Here is an 18,889-nt window from a genome sequence, read left to right on the forward strand (position 1 = left end):
GAGCGCTACCCAGGCTCAACCCGGGCAGTGACGTGGCCCAGCGGTGACGCGTTCGGCACTTGTTGTGGAGGCTCACTGGTCACAGTGACTGCCCTGGTCACAGTGACCGCCCTGGTCACAGTGACTGCCCTGGTCAAAATCCAGCGACCGCCCTGGTCACAGTGACCGCCCTGGTCACAGTGACCGCCCTGGTCACAGTGACCGCCCTGGTCACAGTGACCGCCCTGGTCACAGCGACCGCCCTGGTCACAGTGACCGCCCTGGTCACAGCGACCGCCCTGGTCACAGTGACCGCCCTGGTCACAGTGACCGCCCTGGTCACAGCGACCGCCCTGGTCACAGCGACCGCCCTGGTCACAGCGACCGCCCTGGTCACAGTGACCGCCCTGGTCACAGCGACCGCCCTGGTCACAGTGACCGCCCTGGTCACAGCGACCGCCCTGGTCACAGTGACCGCCCTGGTCACAGTGACCGCCCTGGTCACAGCGACCGCCCTGGTCACAGCGACCGCCCTGGTCACAGCGACCGCCCTGGTCACAGTGACCGCCCTGGTCACAGTGACTGCCCTGGTCACAGTGACCGCCCTGGTCACAGTGACCGCCCTGGTCACAGTGACCGCCCTGGTCACAGTGACCGCCCTGGTCACAGCGACCGGCCTGGTCACAGCGACCGCCCTGGTCACAGTGACCGCCCTGGTCACAGTGACCGCCCTGGTCACAGCGACCCGCCTGGTCACAGTGACTGCCCTGGTCACAATCCAGCGACCGCCCTGGTCACAGCGACTGCCCTGGTCACAGTGACCGCCCTGGTCACAATCCAGTGACTGCCTTGGTTAATACTGCAGCGTGTGTGTTCTGCCCTGGTTAATACTGCAGCGTGTGTGTTCTGCCCTGGTTAATACTGCAGCGTGTGTGTTCTGCCCTGGTTAATACTGCAGCGTGTGTGTTCTGCCCTGGTTAATACTGCAGCGTGTGTGTTCTGCCCTGGTTAATACTGCAGCGTGTGTGTTCTGCCCTGGTTAATACTGCAGCGTGTGTGTTCTGCCCTGGTTAATACTGCAGCGTGTGTGTTCTGCCCTGGTTGATACTGCAGCGTGTGTGTTCTGCCCTGGTTAATACTGCAGCGTGTGTGTTCTGCCCTGGTTAATACTGCAGCGTGTGTGTTCTGCCCTGGTTAATACTGCAGCGTGTGTGTTGACTGTAGTAGTAATAATGCTAAAACTAAACAATTTTTGTTTTATTTTACGAGGTAAGGCCCACTGAGCTATGTCACTCTTTTTCAGAAGCCACCTGGCCACAAATGACAGCTCAGCGAAGTGGATTTTTATCACGTGGAAGTGTATAGCAGCCAAATACTCTGAACGCTTGACGTTGATTATAAATGTGGAGGGAAAAAACCCCAGAACCCAGAGAAAAATCCACACGACCACGGGGAGAACACGCAACCTCCAAATATAGACAGCAGTCAGGGGTGCGATTGGACCCACGACCTCCTCCACACCAGGCGAGGTAGTTAACATCTCGCCACCATGGGCCACCACGCCGTCTGCTTCACTCGCAGTGGACATTTTAGTTCCGGTGACGCCATTCGCAAGAGTGAACCATTGCCTGCCAGTGCCAGGGTCCAAATTTACACCGCAAGTCGCTCAAATGGGATGATACACATAACAGCAATCACTGTCCCCTACTTGCAGACTCATGCCCCACAGGCCACTGTTGCAAATAAGACTCATGCCGAGTTGTCTATAAACATGACTTGGTTTGCTGACTCATTCACTCACTCACCCCTCCATCCAGCCACTCAATGACTCACTTTCTCATTCACTCTTGCAAAATAACTTGTATCCTGGTCTCTTCAGTTCTCCTCACCCGGTTGAACAAAATACTCGAACCCTGCTTAACTTCCAAGGTCAGACAACAATTGTGGGTGCGGTCTGGGTAATGTGGTTGTGGGTAGCAGAGTCACTGGGGAAGCTTGTTCGATGCTTGCTCCTCTCTCCGTCACAATGGGCTGACTTTGCCCATTTTGGGGTGGCATGGCTCACCATAAGACATTTGTGTTTTGTGCTAGGATCTCCTGATGTGTCAACAATCTAGATATAGAAAACTAAAAACTCACCGATAACAAAATCACTCTTCATCGCATTGAAAGACGCAAGGACAGGGCTATTGGTAGTGGTACGCAAGCACAACAAATAAACTTAAAATATTAAATTGGCAGGGTGGCACTAAGCACCTTCTATAAGCACGGTTGACTACGTACGGTGTGAAAGAAGTTCAACATACGTACACAAGTGGCTTGTTATCCTGCACTCTGGAGGCATCGGCGAGGGTTGGTGGATTGCCACACAGATGCTGCGAAACTCCGTTCCCCGTGGGTGTCGAGGAGGGGCCATTATTCCGCTGCCTCGCCAGGAGAAAGCGGCAGAGAAACATTGAGGATTCCACCTTGTTCCCTGTGTAAGCGATCGTGTTTTCTCCTCGCACGCGTGGGGGTTCTCTCCGGGTTCTGCCGTTTTCCTCCCACGTGTATAAGCGCTCATAAATTGGCTGATAACACCTTCATATAGAAAGGACCCCAGAGCTTGGGCAATTGTTGGTAGCACTGCCTCGCCACATTGCTGCTTCCTTTCCCATTTGCCTGTGCCTCCCCCAAGTCGCCGAATCCTGCGATAAAAACGCCCAGAATTCACCCTCTCGGAAGCCAAGCGGGACTGAGCCTGGATAGCAATCGGATGGGTGACCGGCGTGCGTCACCAGCGTCGTGGGCTGCGAGAATATGTAGTGGGGGCGGTGCGGCAAATCATTGTTGTACTGCACTTATATGCTCCCCACGCCTGTGCTCCTCTCCCAGCTTCACCAGGCCGCGCCGACAAAGCGTGCCAAAGCGTGCCAAAGCGTGGTCAATTAGCCCCTACGGATCCGCGCAGCATGGCGAGACCCTCATCCAGCAGCGGATTTGCCAGAGGGGGATTTTACGTCTCGCGTGCGCCTAACAAAAATACAAGTAACAGACCCGTCACTGTGAGCAGTGTCCCCCGATTCATTGTGTTGCCTTTCTTGATCAATCAGATGAAGGGGGGTGGGAGAGAGCCTTTCTTTACTTTGTGATGTGGCCAAGGGGCCTCCAGCTTTTCCCGAAAGCCGTTCGTGAATTTAAGCTGCTGTCTCTCCGTGTCCCGTTCCCCCGTGATGCTAATGCGCCTGCTTGTCATTTTCCTCGTGTACCACCACAAAGGCGCCGCGTCTCGGCGCCCGCTCTCCGCGGAAAGTAGGTCACCCGCTCTGCCGACGTTACTGCGGCAGCGGCGGCGGTCTCGTCGCTATAGGCTGAGACGTGTCCTCCTCGCCGTGTGCGAGGAGGGAGGGAGGGTGGAGAAGGAGGAGGGAGGGAGATACGGGGAGGAGGAGGAGGATGAAGGACGATTTGCGTCGAGGTCCAGCGAGACAGCCCTGCGGGTCCAAAAAAAAAAGATATAAAATGTATTGGACCGGCTGCCCTTTGTTTGCGATTTGCACGGCGACGATGCCTCCGATTCCCCGCTTAATTTCTGTCCCCCTGGGCCACACGGCGACCGTTCGCTGGCAGCGCTTGCATCTTCCCCTTGTCGAGGCATATCTGTGACGAAGCGAGAAGGATCCGTCAGCGTTGCGTAGCCGGTATATATATATATTTTTTATTAAGCGTCTCGGTCTCTCTTGACCCCCTTCCCCAACCATGGCGTAAAATCTTTACGCGGCCCTTGTTGGGGGAGGGGCGGTGAGGTTATGGGGGGTCATTTGTTTTTGTGATGAGCTGCAATCTGGCGGTGGCACGTGGGGTTTTTACGGCGGTAGCGGTGACTATATATATTTTTAGTGGGATGGTGAGGCCGACGACGTAAAAGCCATATTGATTTTGGGTTCTGCATAAAGGGTTTATCTCTGGCGAACGTGCGGTGCACACGTTTGTGTGGCGCAAGAGAGAGCCTTTCGTGCGTGGCTCGGGCGCCTGGGGGCTCTTCATTTATTTGTACCGTTCCGCTTTCATCGTCGATGTTCATCGTCGATATTCATCATCGATATTCATTTTCTCATCATTAGACCTCCTTTGCCAGTACCAAAATATAATAATAGGGTTTTTCCCCTTTTTTTCTGGCAACAAAACTGAAACCTTTTTACAAGGATTCATGTCTGCATTAACCACAATACCTGCAGTCAAAATGCAAACAAAAAACATACTATGATAATATATGCATTGTCCTTGAAACTGATTGGTCCACACCTAGGGACGGATTTCTTTTGAGCCTCGAGCACCAATTGGGTCGAGGCTCAAAAGAAAGCCGTCCCTTGGTGTGGACCAATCAGTTTCAAGGACAATGCATATATTATCATAGTATGTGTTTTGTTTGCATTTTGACTGCAGGTATTGTGGTTAATGCAGACATGAATCCTTGTAAAAAGGTTTCAGTTTTGTTGCCAGAAAAAAAAGGGGAAAAACCCTATTATTATTCATTTTCTCATCGCCGTATTTTCTGCCAGTGCAGCTTTTTTTTATTATGATCGTTGGGCCGCCATTCGGGTTGAGCCTGCGGCTACTGACAGGGGCGGGAGGCGCCGGGAATAGCGGCACGAATGTGGACTCTCCCCTCTTAAAAGCAGGGGGGCGCAGGGCGGGGAGCTCAGTGCTCACGGCAGCAGTAATGCTCACGGAAATCGATGGCGCATTGAGGAGCGCCCGCCGGCAGCTGATTCCCCACGACCTGGCACAAGGTCACGTTGTGCTGGCTCTGCCTTCCCACGTGCGTGTTTACATTTGGGGCCCTTTGTCAATCCACTGCTAGATGACGGTCTACCCTCTACCCCTCCCTCCCCTCTACCCCCCCCCCCCCTCGACGACACCCCCACAGTGCTGGTCGTGTGTGTTGCTTGTTCATAATTAACCCACCCGGGGCAGCGTGCGTTTGTGCAGAGTGCAAGAAGGCCCGGGGACCCTGTGTAGATGTCGCTCGTCACTGATGGCTCCCGTGGCCGGGAATCGAACTTGGATGGCCACGTTCATAGGGAGCAGAGCGCCAGCCACTGAACCACTGCATGACTGCTCCATGTATAAGCTTCCATGATCATTATTCGACCATTTACACAAAGATTTCGCAGCCAGTATTATGATTCCAAATTGATTATTGGGTTACGTGGCCTATCCAATAAAAGATTTATGAATAATAATGAGTACAGTATATCATTCGTAATTAGATTTTTTTGGGTTAGATCGTGTTGGTGTCATGTTCGTTTTTTTCACTGTAACCCTCCACCACCCAGCGACAGAGCCAATTACATTGTCATGTGATGTGATTTATTTGGTTTTGCATAAAAACCAGAGGATGAGAAACATTGAAAAACCCGAGCAAAATTACGGCTGTTTGTACGACGTATCACTGCAGATTGGATCCAGCATCATCAGCCGAGCTGAGCTGTTGTTAACAGCTGACGATGCTCCACGTAATCTCCGGCGAAACGTCATGCGAAGTTGTCGTACTTTCGTTTGTTCTCTTCCTCCACCTCCGGCGACTTTTTTGAAGAAACAAATCGGTCGCTACAATCGCCCGTGACGTGACAACTTGATTTGGTCGGCGCTGTTGCTCAGCGGTGGAGGGTTACAGTGAAACAAGTCGACATTATTGCCTACACGACGATCTAACCCACACGAAAACTAATAATGATTCGTGAATTTTGCTTGTATAAAAAGAAGCCTACGTATAAAATTAATGGTGATGTGTGGAAATTGAACGCTTGCCGGTGTGCACGGAAACGTGACTTTGTAAGCACAGTGCTGTCCGTCATCGCCACCGCCCCTTTGGCGTTTTGGTCATTCCGTCGCATGGGGCGTCTCGCGTACGTCGTTTCGGGGACGAACAAAACGGCAAAGAGACCCCGGGGATGTGGACTCCACACGTATCTCAGGAGCTCACCGGAGAGATTCGTATGAAATAAAAAAAACAATCAAAACCACTCAACAAAAATATGCCGTGTGAAATGCAGCAGAATTATACAAATTTCGCATTTCACATTTTTATATGAAGATTAAAATGCAGCCCTGTAGGAACAACAGGGTGGCAGGGTGAAGGCAGCGCACCGGTAACCCCTGTGGCCCGCAGCGAGAAGGAATCCTGGGTGCGATCCCTGACTCGGGCGCCTTTCTGCGCGGAGGTTTCATGTTCTCGCCCTGCTCTGCGCGGGCTCCCTCCAGCTTCTCCGGTTTTGCTCCCATCGCTAAAACGAACACTCAGTGTCACTGGCATTGGCCAAACATCACCAATGCTGGAAACTTCCCTGCAAATGGCTCCATTGGGATCGCACACAGCATCAACATCGCCCCCCCCCCCCCCCCACTGAGAAAGCTTGGCAGGAACCTCCTAGAATAGTCTTGAGACTCGGTGAGCCTTTCCCCGGGTAAACGAGTGGAATCATCATTGACAAGGCATGGATTGTCACGGGCCCTGATGCAAGCCTTGAAACTGGGTTGGGGGGGGGGGCTTTCCTCTCCCCACCCGGTTCTGTTTGTGTTGACTCTGGGTCCTCCATTTTCTTTCCTTTCGCAAGAAAAGAAAAACCGCACCAAGACGTCTCGCTCACACAGTGCCACTGCTATTGGCCAAGATGTCTCGCTCACACAGTGCCACTGCTATTGTCCAAGACGTCTCGCTCACACAGTGCCACTGCTATTGGCCAAGACATCTCGCTCACACAGTGCCACTGCTATTGGCTAAGACGTCTCGCTCACACAGTGCCACTGCTCTTGTCCAAGACGTCTCGCTCACACAGTGCCACTGCTCTTGTCCAAGACATCTCGCTCACACAGTGCCACTGCTCTTGTCCAAGACGTCTCGCTCACACAGTGCCACTGCTATTGGCCAAGACGTCTCGCTCACACAGTGCCACTGCTCTTGTCCAAGACGTCTCGCTCACACAGTGCCACTGCTCTTGTCCAAGACATCTCGCTCACACAGTGCCACTGCTATTGGTCAAGACATCTCGCTCACACAGTGCCACTGCTATTAGCCAAGACGTCTCGCTCACAGTGCCACTGCTCTTGTCCAAGACGTCTCGCTCACACAGTGCCACTGCTCTTGTCCAAGACGTCTCGCTCACACAGTGCCACTGCTATTGTCCAAGACGTCTCGCTCACACAGTGCCACTGCTATTGTCCAAGACGTCTCGCTCACACAGTGCCACTGCTCTTGTCCAAGACGTCTCGCTCACACAGTGCCACTGCTCTTGTCCAAGACATCTCGCTCACACAGTGCCACTACTATTAGCCAAGACGTCTCGCTCACACAGTGCCACTGCTCTTGTCCAAGACATCTCGCTCACACAGTGCCACTGCTCTTGTCCAAGACGTCTCGCTCACACAGTGCCACTGCTCTTGTCCAAGACGTCTCGCTCACACAGTGCCACTGCTCTTGTCCAAGACGTCTCGCTCACACAGTGCCACTGCTCTTTTCCAAGACGTCTCGCTCACACAGTGCCACTACTCTTGTCCAAGACGTCTCGCTCACACAGTGCCACTGCTATTGGCCAAGACGTCTCGCTCACACAGTGCCACTGCTATTGTCCAAGACATCTCGCTCACACAGTGCCACTACTATTAGCCAAGACGTCTCGCTCGCACAGTGCCACTGCTCTTGGCCAAGACGTCTCGCTCACACAGTGCCACTGCTCTTGGCCAAGACGTCTCGCTCACACAGTGCCACTGCTCTTGGCCAAGACGTCTCGCTCACACAGTGCCACTGCTCTTGGCCAAGACGTCTCGCTCGACGGTTGGAAGTTACTAAATTGGGATTGGACGTAGTGGCATCGCCCCCCCCTGCTGCAAAAGCTTAGGAGGACCATTCCTGAAAATCCAGCGATGACATCAGCTCATCGGCAGCAGCTGGATGTGGATAAGTGCATCTGCAACATTGTAAGGAATGCGTGAGGAATGGGCGATAGCGTGGGGGAAGGCGTTAATGCAGCAGTGGATAGATCATGGTTGATGACGAATATCGGACTGTTATGTCAACTGCATCCACCTTCATCTCGTTGATAAAAAAAATAGTTAAAATCACCGGCACGCATTCCTGTTAATCATTATTCCGCTTGTTTATCCAGGAATGCCTCGCTGAGTCTGAAGACTTGTTGTTTCAGGAGGGTCCTGCCAAGCTTTCACAGTAGGGGGCGATGCTGCTGCTGTCTGTGTAATGCCGAATGAGTAATTTGCAGGTAATTTTTAACAGCGTTGGGATATTTCGGTCAATTACCAGTAACACCGTGTGTTGTGTGTGGGGAGCGTTAGCGTAGCGGTTAGCGTGCTGCACCACGAACCCAGGAACTTGAGTTCGATTCCCGCTCACGGCTAACTCCAGTGACGAATATCTGAACCGGTCCTGGGCCTCCCTTATGTCGACTCAGCCTCAAATGAGTACCTGGTACGGTCTGTCGACACTGGGGGAGACCTCGGCTGCCAGGCATGGTGCTAGCCATCCACCCCCCTCGTGTGCCGTGCCAGCCTTCATATGTGCTCACAAACAGGACTCGCTAACAGGCCCCAACTGTCTGTTAGGCTAAACGGGGGATCGTTGTCTAAGTTGTGGTGTTGGATGCCCGGTGTCTGTGGCATCGGAGGCGACGCACGTGTGCGTTCACGGAGTTTATCTGACATGTCGGTCCATCCGTGCTTCTGTCCGTGACGCACAGATCTCTACTCCTGGCTGAGATCGAGAGAGAGGAGCGCGAGAAGGACTGGTACTACGCGCAGCTCCAGAACCTCACCAAGCGTATCGACGGGCTCCCGCTCACCGACGGGGTGAGCAGCATCATCACTGCCACCGCCACCGGTCGGGAATCGTGGTGGTACAGGCCACCCCCTCCCCCCGTTGTGTGCCGTGCCGGCCTTCGTAAGAGCGCCACGGTGGCAGAATGTTAAGTGGGTTTGATCCCGACCTTGACGCATGCTGCTGTATATTTTGAGTTTGCGTGTCTCCCCGTGGTCGCGTGGATTTTCCTCCACGTCCTCCGGTTTTTCCCTACACATTTAGAAACGTGCGATTCGAGTGTTTGGCTGCTATAAATTTCCACTTTTGTTGGGCTATTATTTGTGGCCAGGTGGCTTCTGAAAAAGAGCTACGTAGCTCGGTGGGCCTTACCTGGGAAAATAAAACAAGTCAAAGCGACCTCGCTGACGGCGCTTGCTCCCCGACAGCCTGTGTAGCAGCTTGGTGTCCCCGTCCCTCCACAGCACTACCTGCAAACGGACGTGACGCGCCGAGAGCTGGAGCTGGAGGCTCAGAACATCCGCACCGCGATGGAGGAGCGGCTGGGCACCTGCCAGCAGATGGCGCAGAGAGCACAGGTGCCGACCGATTGTGCAATCCCCCCCCACCCACCCCCCCTGAATGCCTTGGTTCCGCATCTCCACTTTAATGTCATTATTTCCCAAATGTTTTTTTTATTAGGGCTGAACGATTAGACGATTTCAAATCGAAATCGCAATTTTAAGCAATGCGATTAGCAAATCGCGAAGGCTGCAATTTTTTGCGATTTGAAAAGTCCTGTTACTTTCTTATTGGAATTGTTTTATTTTTTTAACAGCTGTTCTATGTTTATTGTTCTATTACAATTAAAACATTTTAATAAATACATGTTGGAAGCAATTCATATGTTTTTAGTTCTCATCCTTGCATTAGAATATATAGAGCAGTTCATATTTTTATGGTATCACGTGGTAATGCTCCATCACGTGTTTTAAATCTATTGCACAGTGAATATTGAACTGAAGCTTCACTTGAAAAATTTAATTAAATTGCAATATCTGTCAGAAAAATCGCAATTAGATATTTCCCCAAATCGTTCAGCCTTAGTTTTTATCGTGATTGTTATCGGTGACATAATAATAATGATGATATAATTTAGTCCGTCATTACAAAGGAAGGCCCTGCTGTGTGTCACGGAGGGGTATAGTGCCACACACATCCACTCACCAACCCACCTGATCATTCACTCGCACTCAATCGCTCATCCACTCACTCACTCAACCACCTGTCCACTCACCCTCATCACTTATACATCCAATCACCCACCCACTCACCCTATCACTCATTAATCCACTCACCCACCCACACGTTCACTGACCGGCCCATTCTCATCCAATTGCTCACCCACTCACTCATTTGTCTATTTTGTATTGGCTGTCACGAAGGAAGGCGCCGGCGGTAGTTTCACTGTTAGGGGGTGGTGTCTTCTGTGTGTGTTGTGATGCCAGTTGAGTAATGGTTATTGCGTCGATTCGTGTCAAGAGTACGGCCCACGATAGCGGATGTCACAGAGCTACATCTGAGCGACACTCGTCTATACACACAGTAGGGGCAGCACTTTCCCTCTCTCTGTGCCGTTTGAGATTCATGTTTGGCGCATGACGATCACACCGATGTTTCATTCTCAAAGATGGAATTTTGCCTAATGAGGTGCACAACAAAATGTAATGTCATCAGGGTTTTTTCGTACAGTCATCGGTGACCAGGCTGAGACCATCCGCTCGCTACGCTTGAGAACTCGGTTTAATCACAACTCAGGCTACGTGAGTCTATGCGTCTCTGTGTGAATGTCAAGGTCTCTGTGTGAGTATGGGTTTCTATATGAATCTCTCAGTCCCTTTGTGAGTCTATTGGCCTCAATGTTAGTCTGTAGCGCTCTATGGCTCCGTGTAAAACTATGGGTTTCTCTGTGAGTCTGTGGATCTCTGTAGTGTCTACAATTTCTCTGTGAGCCTATGGGTCTGTATGAAAACCGTTGGTGAGCGGGCCGAAACCATCAACTCGGTGTACTCGAGGATCCGGTTTCATCACTGTGGTTGGGATTGAAACCTGGATTCGAACCCAGGGTCTCAGCGGTGCCGGCTCGGCTTCTCTGACCTCCTAGCCACCTGGCCACCATTGCTGTCCACTCGGTTCTGTGCGTTCTGTTGAGCTTATTTTGCACCGTATACGTAGCCAACTGTGCAAGTCGGAGGTGCGGGAGAAGGACAACAAACGAAACACAAAATGCAGATCTAAATACATGAGTTTTCAATCTAGATTTAAAAGTGCATAGCTCCAGTGGCTTCCTAATATCGGAAGGAAGAGCGTTCCAGACGGCTGCAAAAGCGCATCTGAACGCGCGCGATGCAGCGGTGACCGTCTTTGTTTGACGGCGAGACAAAAGCCGCTCGTGCGAGGGGAGTGCCGGCGGGACGCGGTCACGGCGCATGGAGCTGCAGCGTCGTGCCTCTCTCCCACAGGTGGACGTGCTGCGCATCAAGGAGATCGACCAGGAGATAGCGCGCGTGCGCCAGCTGCTGCACGAGGCCCAGGGCGTAGGCAGCGACGGCGAGGTGAGCTTCGGCGGCGGGGTTTTCTGTTTTGTGGCCGGTGGCGGGGCGCGCACCGCGTTGCTCGGTCGCTCGCTTGTTGCCTCCGGTATTATCTTGGCACAAACATTTGCCGACCGGCAGAGAAGTGAAATGAAGCGGACGCTATCGGCGTGGCGCGCAGGACGCCGGGTAGGGACGCCGGGTTACGATATCCGGCGCTTTTATGGATTGTCACGAGTCAGAGATGCGATGATTCAATTCGAGAGCTCATTCTTGTTGTGTCTTTGCTCACGTTTCCCATGTTTGCTCTGACGTCCGTACGGTGTTATTCAAATCAAGATTATTATTCCCTCCGTTAATGTCAATTTAACGCTAGAGTATCGTTTGCATATCATTTGCCTAAAAATGTAAGTCGTTGATTGTCACTCGCACCATTGGCACTCCTCGAAGACACTGGCGTAACCTTTCAATTGCTTGTGTTGCGATCGAAACGTCGTAGTTTTGTTGTTCTACGTGACTTTAGCGAAAGAGCCCAAGAATATCAACAGACCGATGTACACATCTTCTTCACTCACAGAACATTCAAGACACAAGCCACAGTATCGCGATTTTGGTCATACAATCCAAACTATGGACTAGAGAGTAAACCACTGTAATCTGTGCTTCTTCAAAGGAGGAGTAGCAGCAGTAAAACTACACGAATCTCTCTGCTGAAGCCCTCTCGTCATGGACAGCAGACCTGAACATTTGCAATTAGCTCCTGAACATATTGTCATCGTGGGCAAGAATAGAATTCGCAGAGTTCACTGCACGTGGAATATCGTGATCATGAGCATAACAACAACAACAGCAAATTAAATATACACGGCGTCTGTTAAGCCCGTCGCATCTCACGGGCATTTACCAAATTGACAAATGATTAAGTTCGGGTGGAACGAGAGTGCGGGTCACAGGGCAGGGGAAGACGTGACGCAGCAGAGAGAGAGAGACTCCGTGGCATGGTCGGAGACAAAGCAGCCATGGCCCAGCACCCACAGCAATAACAACAAGCTCCAAGCTTATTTTGTTTAACCACGTGAGAACTCAAGAAGAGACCAGGAATAGAATAACATTTCCAAGAGCCGCTTGGGTGAAGGAGTGAGTGGCCGAGTGGCAAAATCGCCCGATGATGCTGGATGTCATTTCCAGTGAAACGTCACAGTACTCAGTGTTAATGTTGTGGATTTACTCTCCAACACACCGGTGGGCTGAAGTAGTCGCTAATTGGTACGTTTTGTTTACGCAACAAACCTTACTGGTTGGCTGTGTCGGGTGGTGGCGGCTAACCGACACATTATACTGACGCGATTTAACCCAAAACACCTTTATTATGTATTATATTGGCCACGAAAGCGTACGTGTCAAACTGGCTGAGTGAGTCGGTGAGTGAACAGCGGGTGAGTGGGCCCGTGGAGTTCAAGTTGATTTTGTTGAGCCAGGGTGGGAGCTCAAGAGACCAGGAGGGGGGGGGGGGGTCTCATTTGCAAGAGTGAGTGATCTGGCTCACGAGAATGACAAAACAAATTAAGTACAGCAATGAAGAAATGAGAAATCATCGCAACATGACAAATAGATAAATAGTCCACAGATAGAAGTTGACGTTAACTAATACATTCTCAGGAGGTGGGGGAGGCAGGGATAGGGGGCGGGAGAAGGCTTTGAATTGGACTAATTTTTCAGTCAATCAAGTTTAATCAATCATTTGCGGAATCCATCTGAGACTTGGTGTCTCTGTGCTTCTGCCCAGCTTTGCACCTCTGCCCGCTGGTGCATCCAGTGGAAAGAAAAACAATCGCGTCCCCCGATGAGTTTGTTTTGTGTTAGTTGGCGAAGGTGTAATGCTGATCAAAGTGTAACGAAAACCCTCCACCACCCTGCGTCAGAGCCAACCAAATCAAGTTGTCAAGTCGTGGCTAAAAATATGCCGATTTGATTTGGTTTATAGTAAACATTCTTACTTATACCTACACGATCTAACTCTACAATAAACTAATTGCGAATCGTAATATTGCTCGAGAAAGCCTGCGTATAATCTTAATAACATCCATTGCTTGAGGTTGGGGCACGGACAAGTCTTAAGTGGAAACGTATTACACTGATGATATCATGGTTGTGGTAGTGATTGTGGTAATGCTGATGTTTATCATGAGAGTGATGATGTAGTGAGGTTATGATGGCAATGATTGTGTTAGTGATGAAAACAGTGGTGGTGATGGCAACGACGATGATAGCAGTGACGATGGTTGGAGACTGACAATAGCGGGGTTAGCGCCGGCCGTCCGGCCCATTTCCTTGACTGCAGTGACCGTGACGATGATGACATTGGTAATGAAGCTGATGCTGGTAACGACGACAACAACAATGAAAGTAATAACGACCCTCTTTGTAATCACATCGCCTCTCGTTATTAATGCCCGATGCGTCCGTTTGACCGCGCGCGCTCCGATCCAAGCAAATTTGCTCGCGCTCCGTTCCAACGGGCCCGGACGCCCGCCCGCCCGCCCTCCTGCAACAATGGCTGTCTTGGGGTTTGAACGATGGCCGTCGTCGTCGCATCGACGGCTCGGCCAATCCCCCTGGCAACGGAACGACCGCTGCGGCTCTTTGTGAGGTCTCCGCTTGTCGGGGTGGCACAGGGGCAAGGCGTTGTGTGGAAGCCAAGGGGATGTTTTTGGGTGGGCTCTCGTGTAGTTAAAAAAAAAAAAATTGTTTCTTAGTTTTCCTACCCGGGCAGACAATGGCGCTGCCCGGCCGACGTAAATCTCCCTCTTGCGTCTTTGTCTTGCGATTAAAAAAAAATTGCTGCGCACTCTGAAATTAGCCTGGCGGTGGTGGCTACGTTGCTGCACGTGGCTGCTGTCTGTAGCCCGGCAGCACTGTGGAGGAAGCAGCGAGGCTTGGTGGATCACCGCACAGGTGTTGTGAAACTCCCTTCCCATGGGCGTAGAGGTGGGAACCGTTCCCCGGCTCGCCAGGAGAAGGTGGTACGGTAAAAATGTGGACGCCACCTGTTCAATCTTTATGGGATAGCGTTGTTCCTTGGCACGTGTGGGTTTTCTCCGGGTGTAAACAATTTCATATATCGAGGACCACAGAGCTTGGGGTGTCGGGGGGGGTGGTGGAATTTGACACCGACTCAGTGTGGCCGCCATCCCCGCTCGTTTCTTTGGTTCCTTCGTGCGCCTCTTGAGTCATTCTCCCTCTACGGGAGCGACGAGCGAATTCCGTGCAGCACCCCATGACGAGGTGATGTTATTTTTATTATCGTCAGAAATGTGAACGACCGACACAGCCAAAAATGTCGGTCGTAGTAAATAAATATTCACGTAATCGGCAATAACTGGAGCTCACGCCCATTCTCAAAATCAATAGAGGGAAGAAAAATCACGCGCGCGGATTGATTTTTTTGTGACGCTTCCGGATTGCGTTTGCCTCTGTGCGTGTTGAATCGACGGCAACGGAAGCCCGATGGAGAGCCCATCAGCGCAAATCACGTTTGCGTGTTTGGCCATTTTTGTGCTCTGGCTTTTGTCTCCCGGCTTCTATGGGGCCGCCCTTCTGATGGATCAGTTTGTCCAGTTGTTCATATGGTGGTCATCAACATGCCGTGGCTTAGATACAGCTCCACTCCATCCCAGCGCCGAGCACCCAGCCAATCGTGTACGAGCCGGAGCATCCCCGTGACCGCGCATGACCACCATATTTAACCCAAGTACTGACATGCAGTTTTTCAGTTGGTTAAAGTTGGTTATAACAACGCAACTTCATGCGGCAGTTTCGTTCATATTGGATCTCTTTCAAGATTTATTAATGTGCTTCCCACTGTGACGGGTGGACGGAGTGGACGCATAAACGCGTTCGACATCGGCTGGAAAGCATAAATAACACTCCGAAGTCAAAAAGTGGTCCCTGTGGTCAAATAAACATCTGCCTGGTACTCATGCCAGGAATTTTTTTTTGTACATTGCATAAAAACCAACATGAATAGCATTACAAGCTGCGAATGGGCTCGTGAAAATAATGGGGATATTGTTAGGGAACCTGTCATACCCGGGCACCCTGACTATGCATTAGCCCGGTACGTTAGCGGACGCTGTGCGGTGCGTGAGAGGGAAGAGCGCTGTATGATGGGGGTGGTGACCATTGCGTCTCCCTTTTTAAGACAATGAGAATGTTGGGTCTTACCCAGAATCCCCACGGGTGCTGCGGAGTGGCACTGATGGACGCCTCCTCGAGCAGACGAGACGGCCGCCCCCCCTTCCCCCCTCCCCGTGTCACTCCCTCTCACATCCGCTCCACTCCATCGCGTACCGCACTTATTGCCTGCTGTGGTTGATGTGCAGAGGGTTCCGGGAAAAAAAAAAATCTGCGGAAGCTTTCGGTTTTTGCGGTTATTACTGTGCGCTCGCGCACGTGCGAGAGGTTGGCACACATACATACGCACACACGTACATACGCACACACGTACATACGCACACACGTACATACGCACACACGTACATACGCACACACGTACATACGCACACACGTACATACGCACACACGTACATACGCACACACGTACATACGCACACACGTACACAAATAAAGACAAAGATCCCTCGTATAGCCTTTAACAGATTTTTCGAGCAAGTGCTGTTTAGCCAGCACATTTGAGTGACCAACACCAAACCTGGCCGCCTTTGTCTCCCCAGTGCAAATTTTTTACACACCGAGTCGACGTCGGGGAGGTCCGCAATCGATTCAGATGTGCACCACTGTTATTGGTCGTGAGCGCAAATGGAACTTGCGTCGCCCGGGTTCGCAGCGATGGAACAAAACCAGAGTCATCTGCTCCGGCTTCATCATTAAAACATGGTGTGGATCTACCCAGTGAGACAGCATTTCGCGACTCCGTACAAATGGAACAGAAACAGGGGATACGTTTACTGTGCAGAGAGAGGCTCTCGGTCGCTGGCAGAGGAGAAGTGGGGGAATGGCCTTGAGCCTGGGCTCGATCAGGGGCCGGGAGTCGAGAGCATGGACCGAGGGGATGGGGGAAGGAAATTCCTGAGGCAGTGAAGAGAATGAGTGACCTCCCACGGAGAGAAGGTTGATTGCGGGCTTCGGTCGAAAGCCTTGGTTGATGGAGCGGAGAGGGCGAGGGAAGTAGAGAGCGATGGGAGGAGAGAGGTGGGGAGCCGACGGGGGGGAGGGAGGGAGTTGAGTGAGACGAGAGGGCAGAGGCAGGAGAGTGGTGCATGGAGGGGAGTAGAGTGAGATGAGAGAGGTAAGCAGAGGTGAGTTTGTGGAGGATTTTTAATACGGTGAGTGCGGTCTTGAAATTGACCACCCGGGGTTGTGGGCCGACCCGCGCTTTGGGGTTACGTGGTCTCATCTCACGGGGGGCGAGTGAGCAGACCGCAGTCTCCAAACAGTCCAGAAGCAACGGTAGAAAATTCCACATTCCCATTGCAGGGACGGTCGGTCTCTCCGCTCGACAATTTGCGACAGAACAAATATCACACAAACGTGCACAGCCATATTCCCGGCAAACCCCCGGGTGGAGGAGGGTTTAACGACACGAAACTTCACACGGCGATCTGACACGAAAAAATTTGTCAATTGCGATTCGTAATGTCCGGTCGCTAGAGCCCTTGCGTCGTGTTAAATGTATGCGTCCACTGAAGGCGGATTGAACGGCGACGCTCCCGCACCTTCATGGTCGAAACTCCAGTGATCGTTTTGTCCTGTGCGCGTTGTCCCATGTTTATTTATTTATTTTCGAAAACGAGTACGAGAGTATTTCTCGCACCGCCATTGCTCACGTGACGCTGCAGCTGACGCGATAGAGATGGAGGCAATCGTCGGTGAGAGCAGAGACCGTTGGGCAGCCGCGGTGTCCTCTCCACCCACGCCGCTCGGAGCCGCCGGCGGTTTGCCGCTGCTGCTGTTGCTGCGTGGGCCGCGGGTGCCGTCCCCGGCACTGTCTCCCGCGAGGGTTCTTTTGCCGTCGGTTGTCAACAGCTGCCGCTGCGGCGGTCGCCACTCGTGCCCCACAGCAGCAAGAAGGGACCTTTGTTCGATTCCCGACGCTGGGCCCCCTTTTTTGCGTGGAGTTTGTGTCTTCTCCCCGTGTTAAGGCGAGAGTGTGCGAGTGCGTGTGTGAGCAGTGGCGAAGTGCTTAGCGTGCTTGTAATATGAACCCGGTGAACCGAGTTTGATTTCGGCTCACGGCCAACACCAGTGACAATTAGCTGAATCAGTCCAGGGCGTCCGCTAGTTCGACTGTCAACATCGCTACGAGGGAGTTAAAGGCAGTAGGGCGTGGCGCTGGCCACCCACTCCCTCGTGTACCATGCCCGTTCTTAGGTGCTCGCTCACGGCACTTGACCCAAAAGTCTGTTAAGGTTAAATGGGGGATATTTGTATTAGTGTGAGAGTCAGTGTGTGGAGTTTGTATGTTCTCCCCTTGTTCTACACGCGATTCCTCTGGGTTTCCTCCCAAGAAAACCATTCTAACTACTCAATTGAGGTTACGCACAGTGTGGCCTTCCTGGGTGTAAACAGGCTTCATCGTAATATTGGAGTACCGTGGTTGGCATGTGGCTGCAATACATTTTACACATAAGTCACTTTCGCTGAGCTCTCATTTGTGATAGCCAGGTCGCTTCTGAAAAAGAGCTACATAGCTCAGTGGGCCTTAACTAGTAGAAAAACAGAGGGTTTTTTAGGTGTGAAATTGGCCCTTTTTTCCTCGCTCCCCCCACCCCAGCCCCTGCTTCTTGAGCTCGGTGCCTGGGCCTCTACACCCCGTGGGCCCTGGTGCAGTTGCACCGCCTGCATACTCGATAGCTGCGCCGCTGTTACCGAAACAGTTAGACCGAGACACAGGAAATGGAACTCGTGTATTGAAGACATCTTGACGAGTGATGGTGGTGGTGATGTGGTCATGTTGGGTGTAGTGATGGCCATGGTGGTGGTGGTGGTGGTTGTGCTGCTCGTGATTTTGGTTGTGATGGAGGTGGTGCTGGTTACTGCGATTTTCGTAATGATGGTGTTAAAGGCAGTAGCAATGATGATGTTGCTTATAGTAGTGTTGAGAGTGATGTTTCTGTAAGTGATGATGGTGGTGACGTTCATGTTGCTGGTGATGGCAGTGGAATGTAGTAATCATGATGATGCTACGATGATGATGTCACTCGGTATGGTAGTGGCCATGATGATGACGATGATGCTGGCCACGATGGTGACGATGTTGCTCGCCACGTGGTATTGGTGAATAATGAGATCACTGCGGCATCCCCCCTGCATGAGTTGTGGCCTTGACGTGACATCTGGCTGGGCGCCTATGAGGTTGCTTCTTTCTTGCCCCCCCCGCACGGCAGACGGCAGCCCCCAACAGCTGCTTCTCCTGCTGCCCGCTCCATTTTCATTTATTCTGCTTCGCAGCAAAAACTTGATTTTGCTGGAGTCGAGGTTTTCCCGCTTGCGGTCCGTGGCAGAGGCT

General features: G+C 51.9%; 1 protein-coding gene across 3 annotated transcripts in view; it reads left to right on the top strand.

Annotated features, from left to right (window-relative positions):
- The window catches only part of APC2 (APC regulator of Wnt signaling pathway 2), an 86,568-nt gene that overhangs the window by 39,458 nt on the left and 28,221 nt on the right, over nt 1–18,889 (top strand). For all 3 annotated transcript variants that reach the window (XM_032974010.2, XM_032974008.2, XM_032974009.2), the window contains 3 exons: nt 8,712–8,820; nt 9,253–9,366; nt 11,290–11,382. In XM_032974010.2, the coding sequence (XP_032829901.2) occupies nt 8,712–8,820; nt 9,253–9,366; nt 11,290–11,382 (316 nt within the window). The remainder of the gene's footprint in view (nt 1–8,711; nt 8,821–9,252; nt 9,367–11,289; nt 11,383–18,889) is intronic.

This window comes from Petromyzon marinus, chromosome 52 (assembly GCF_048934315.1).
Source record: "Petromyzon marinus isolate PM22_M1 ecotype Great Lakes invasive population chromosome 52, UKy_Petmar_22M1.pri1.0, whole genome shotgun sequence".
Taxonomy (NCBI): domain Eukaryota; kingdom Metazoa; phylum Chordata; class Hyperoartia; order Petromyzontiformes; family Petromyzontidae; genus Petromyzon; species Petromyzon marinus.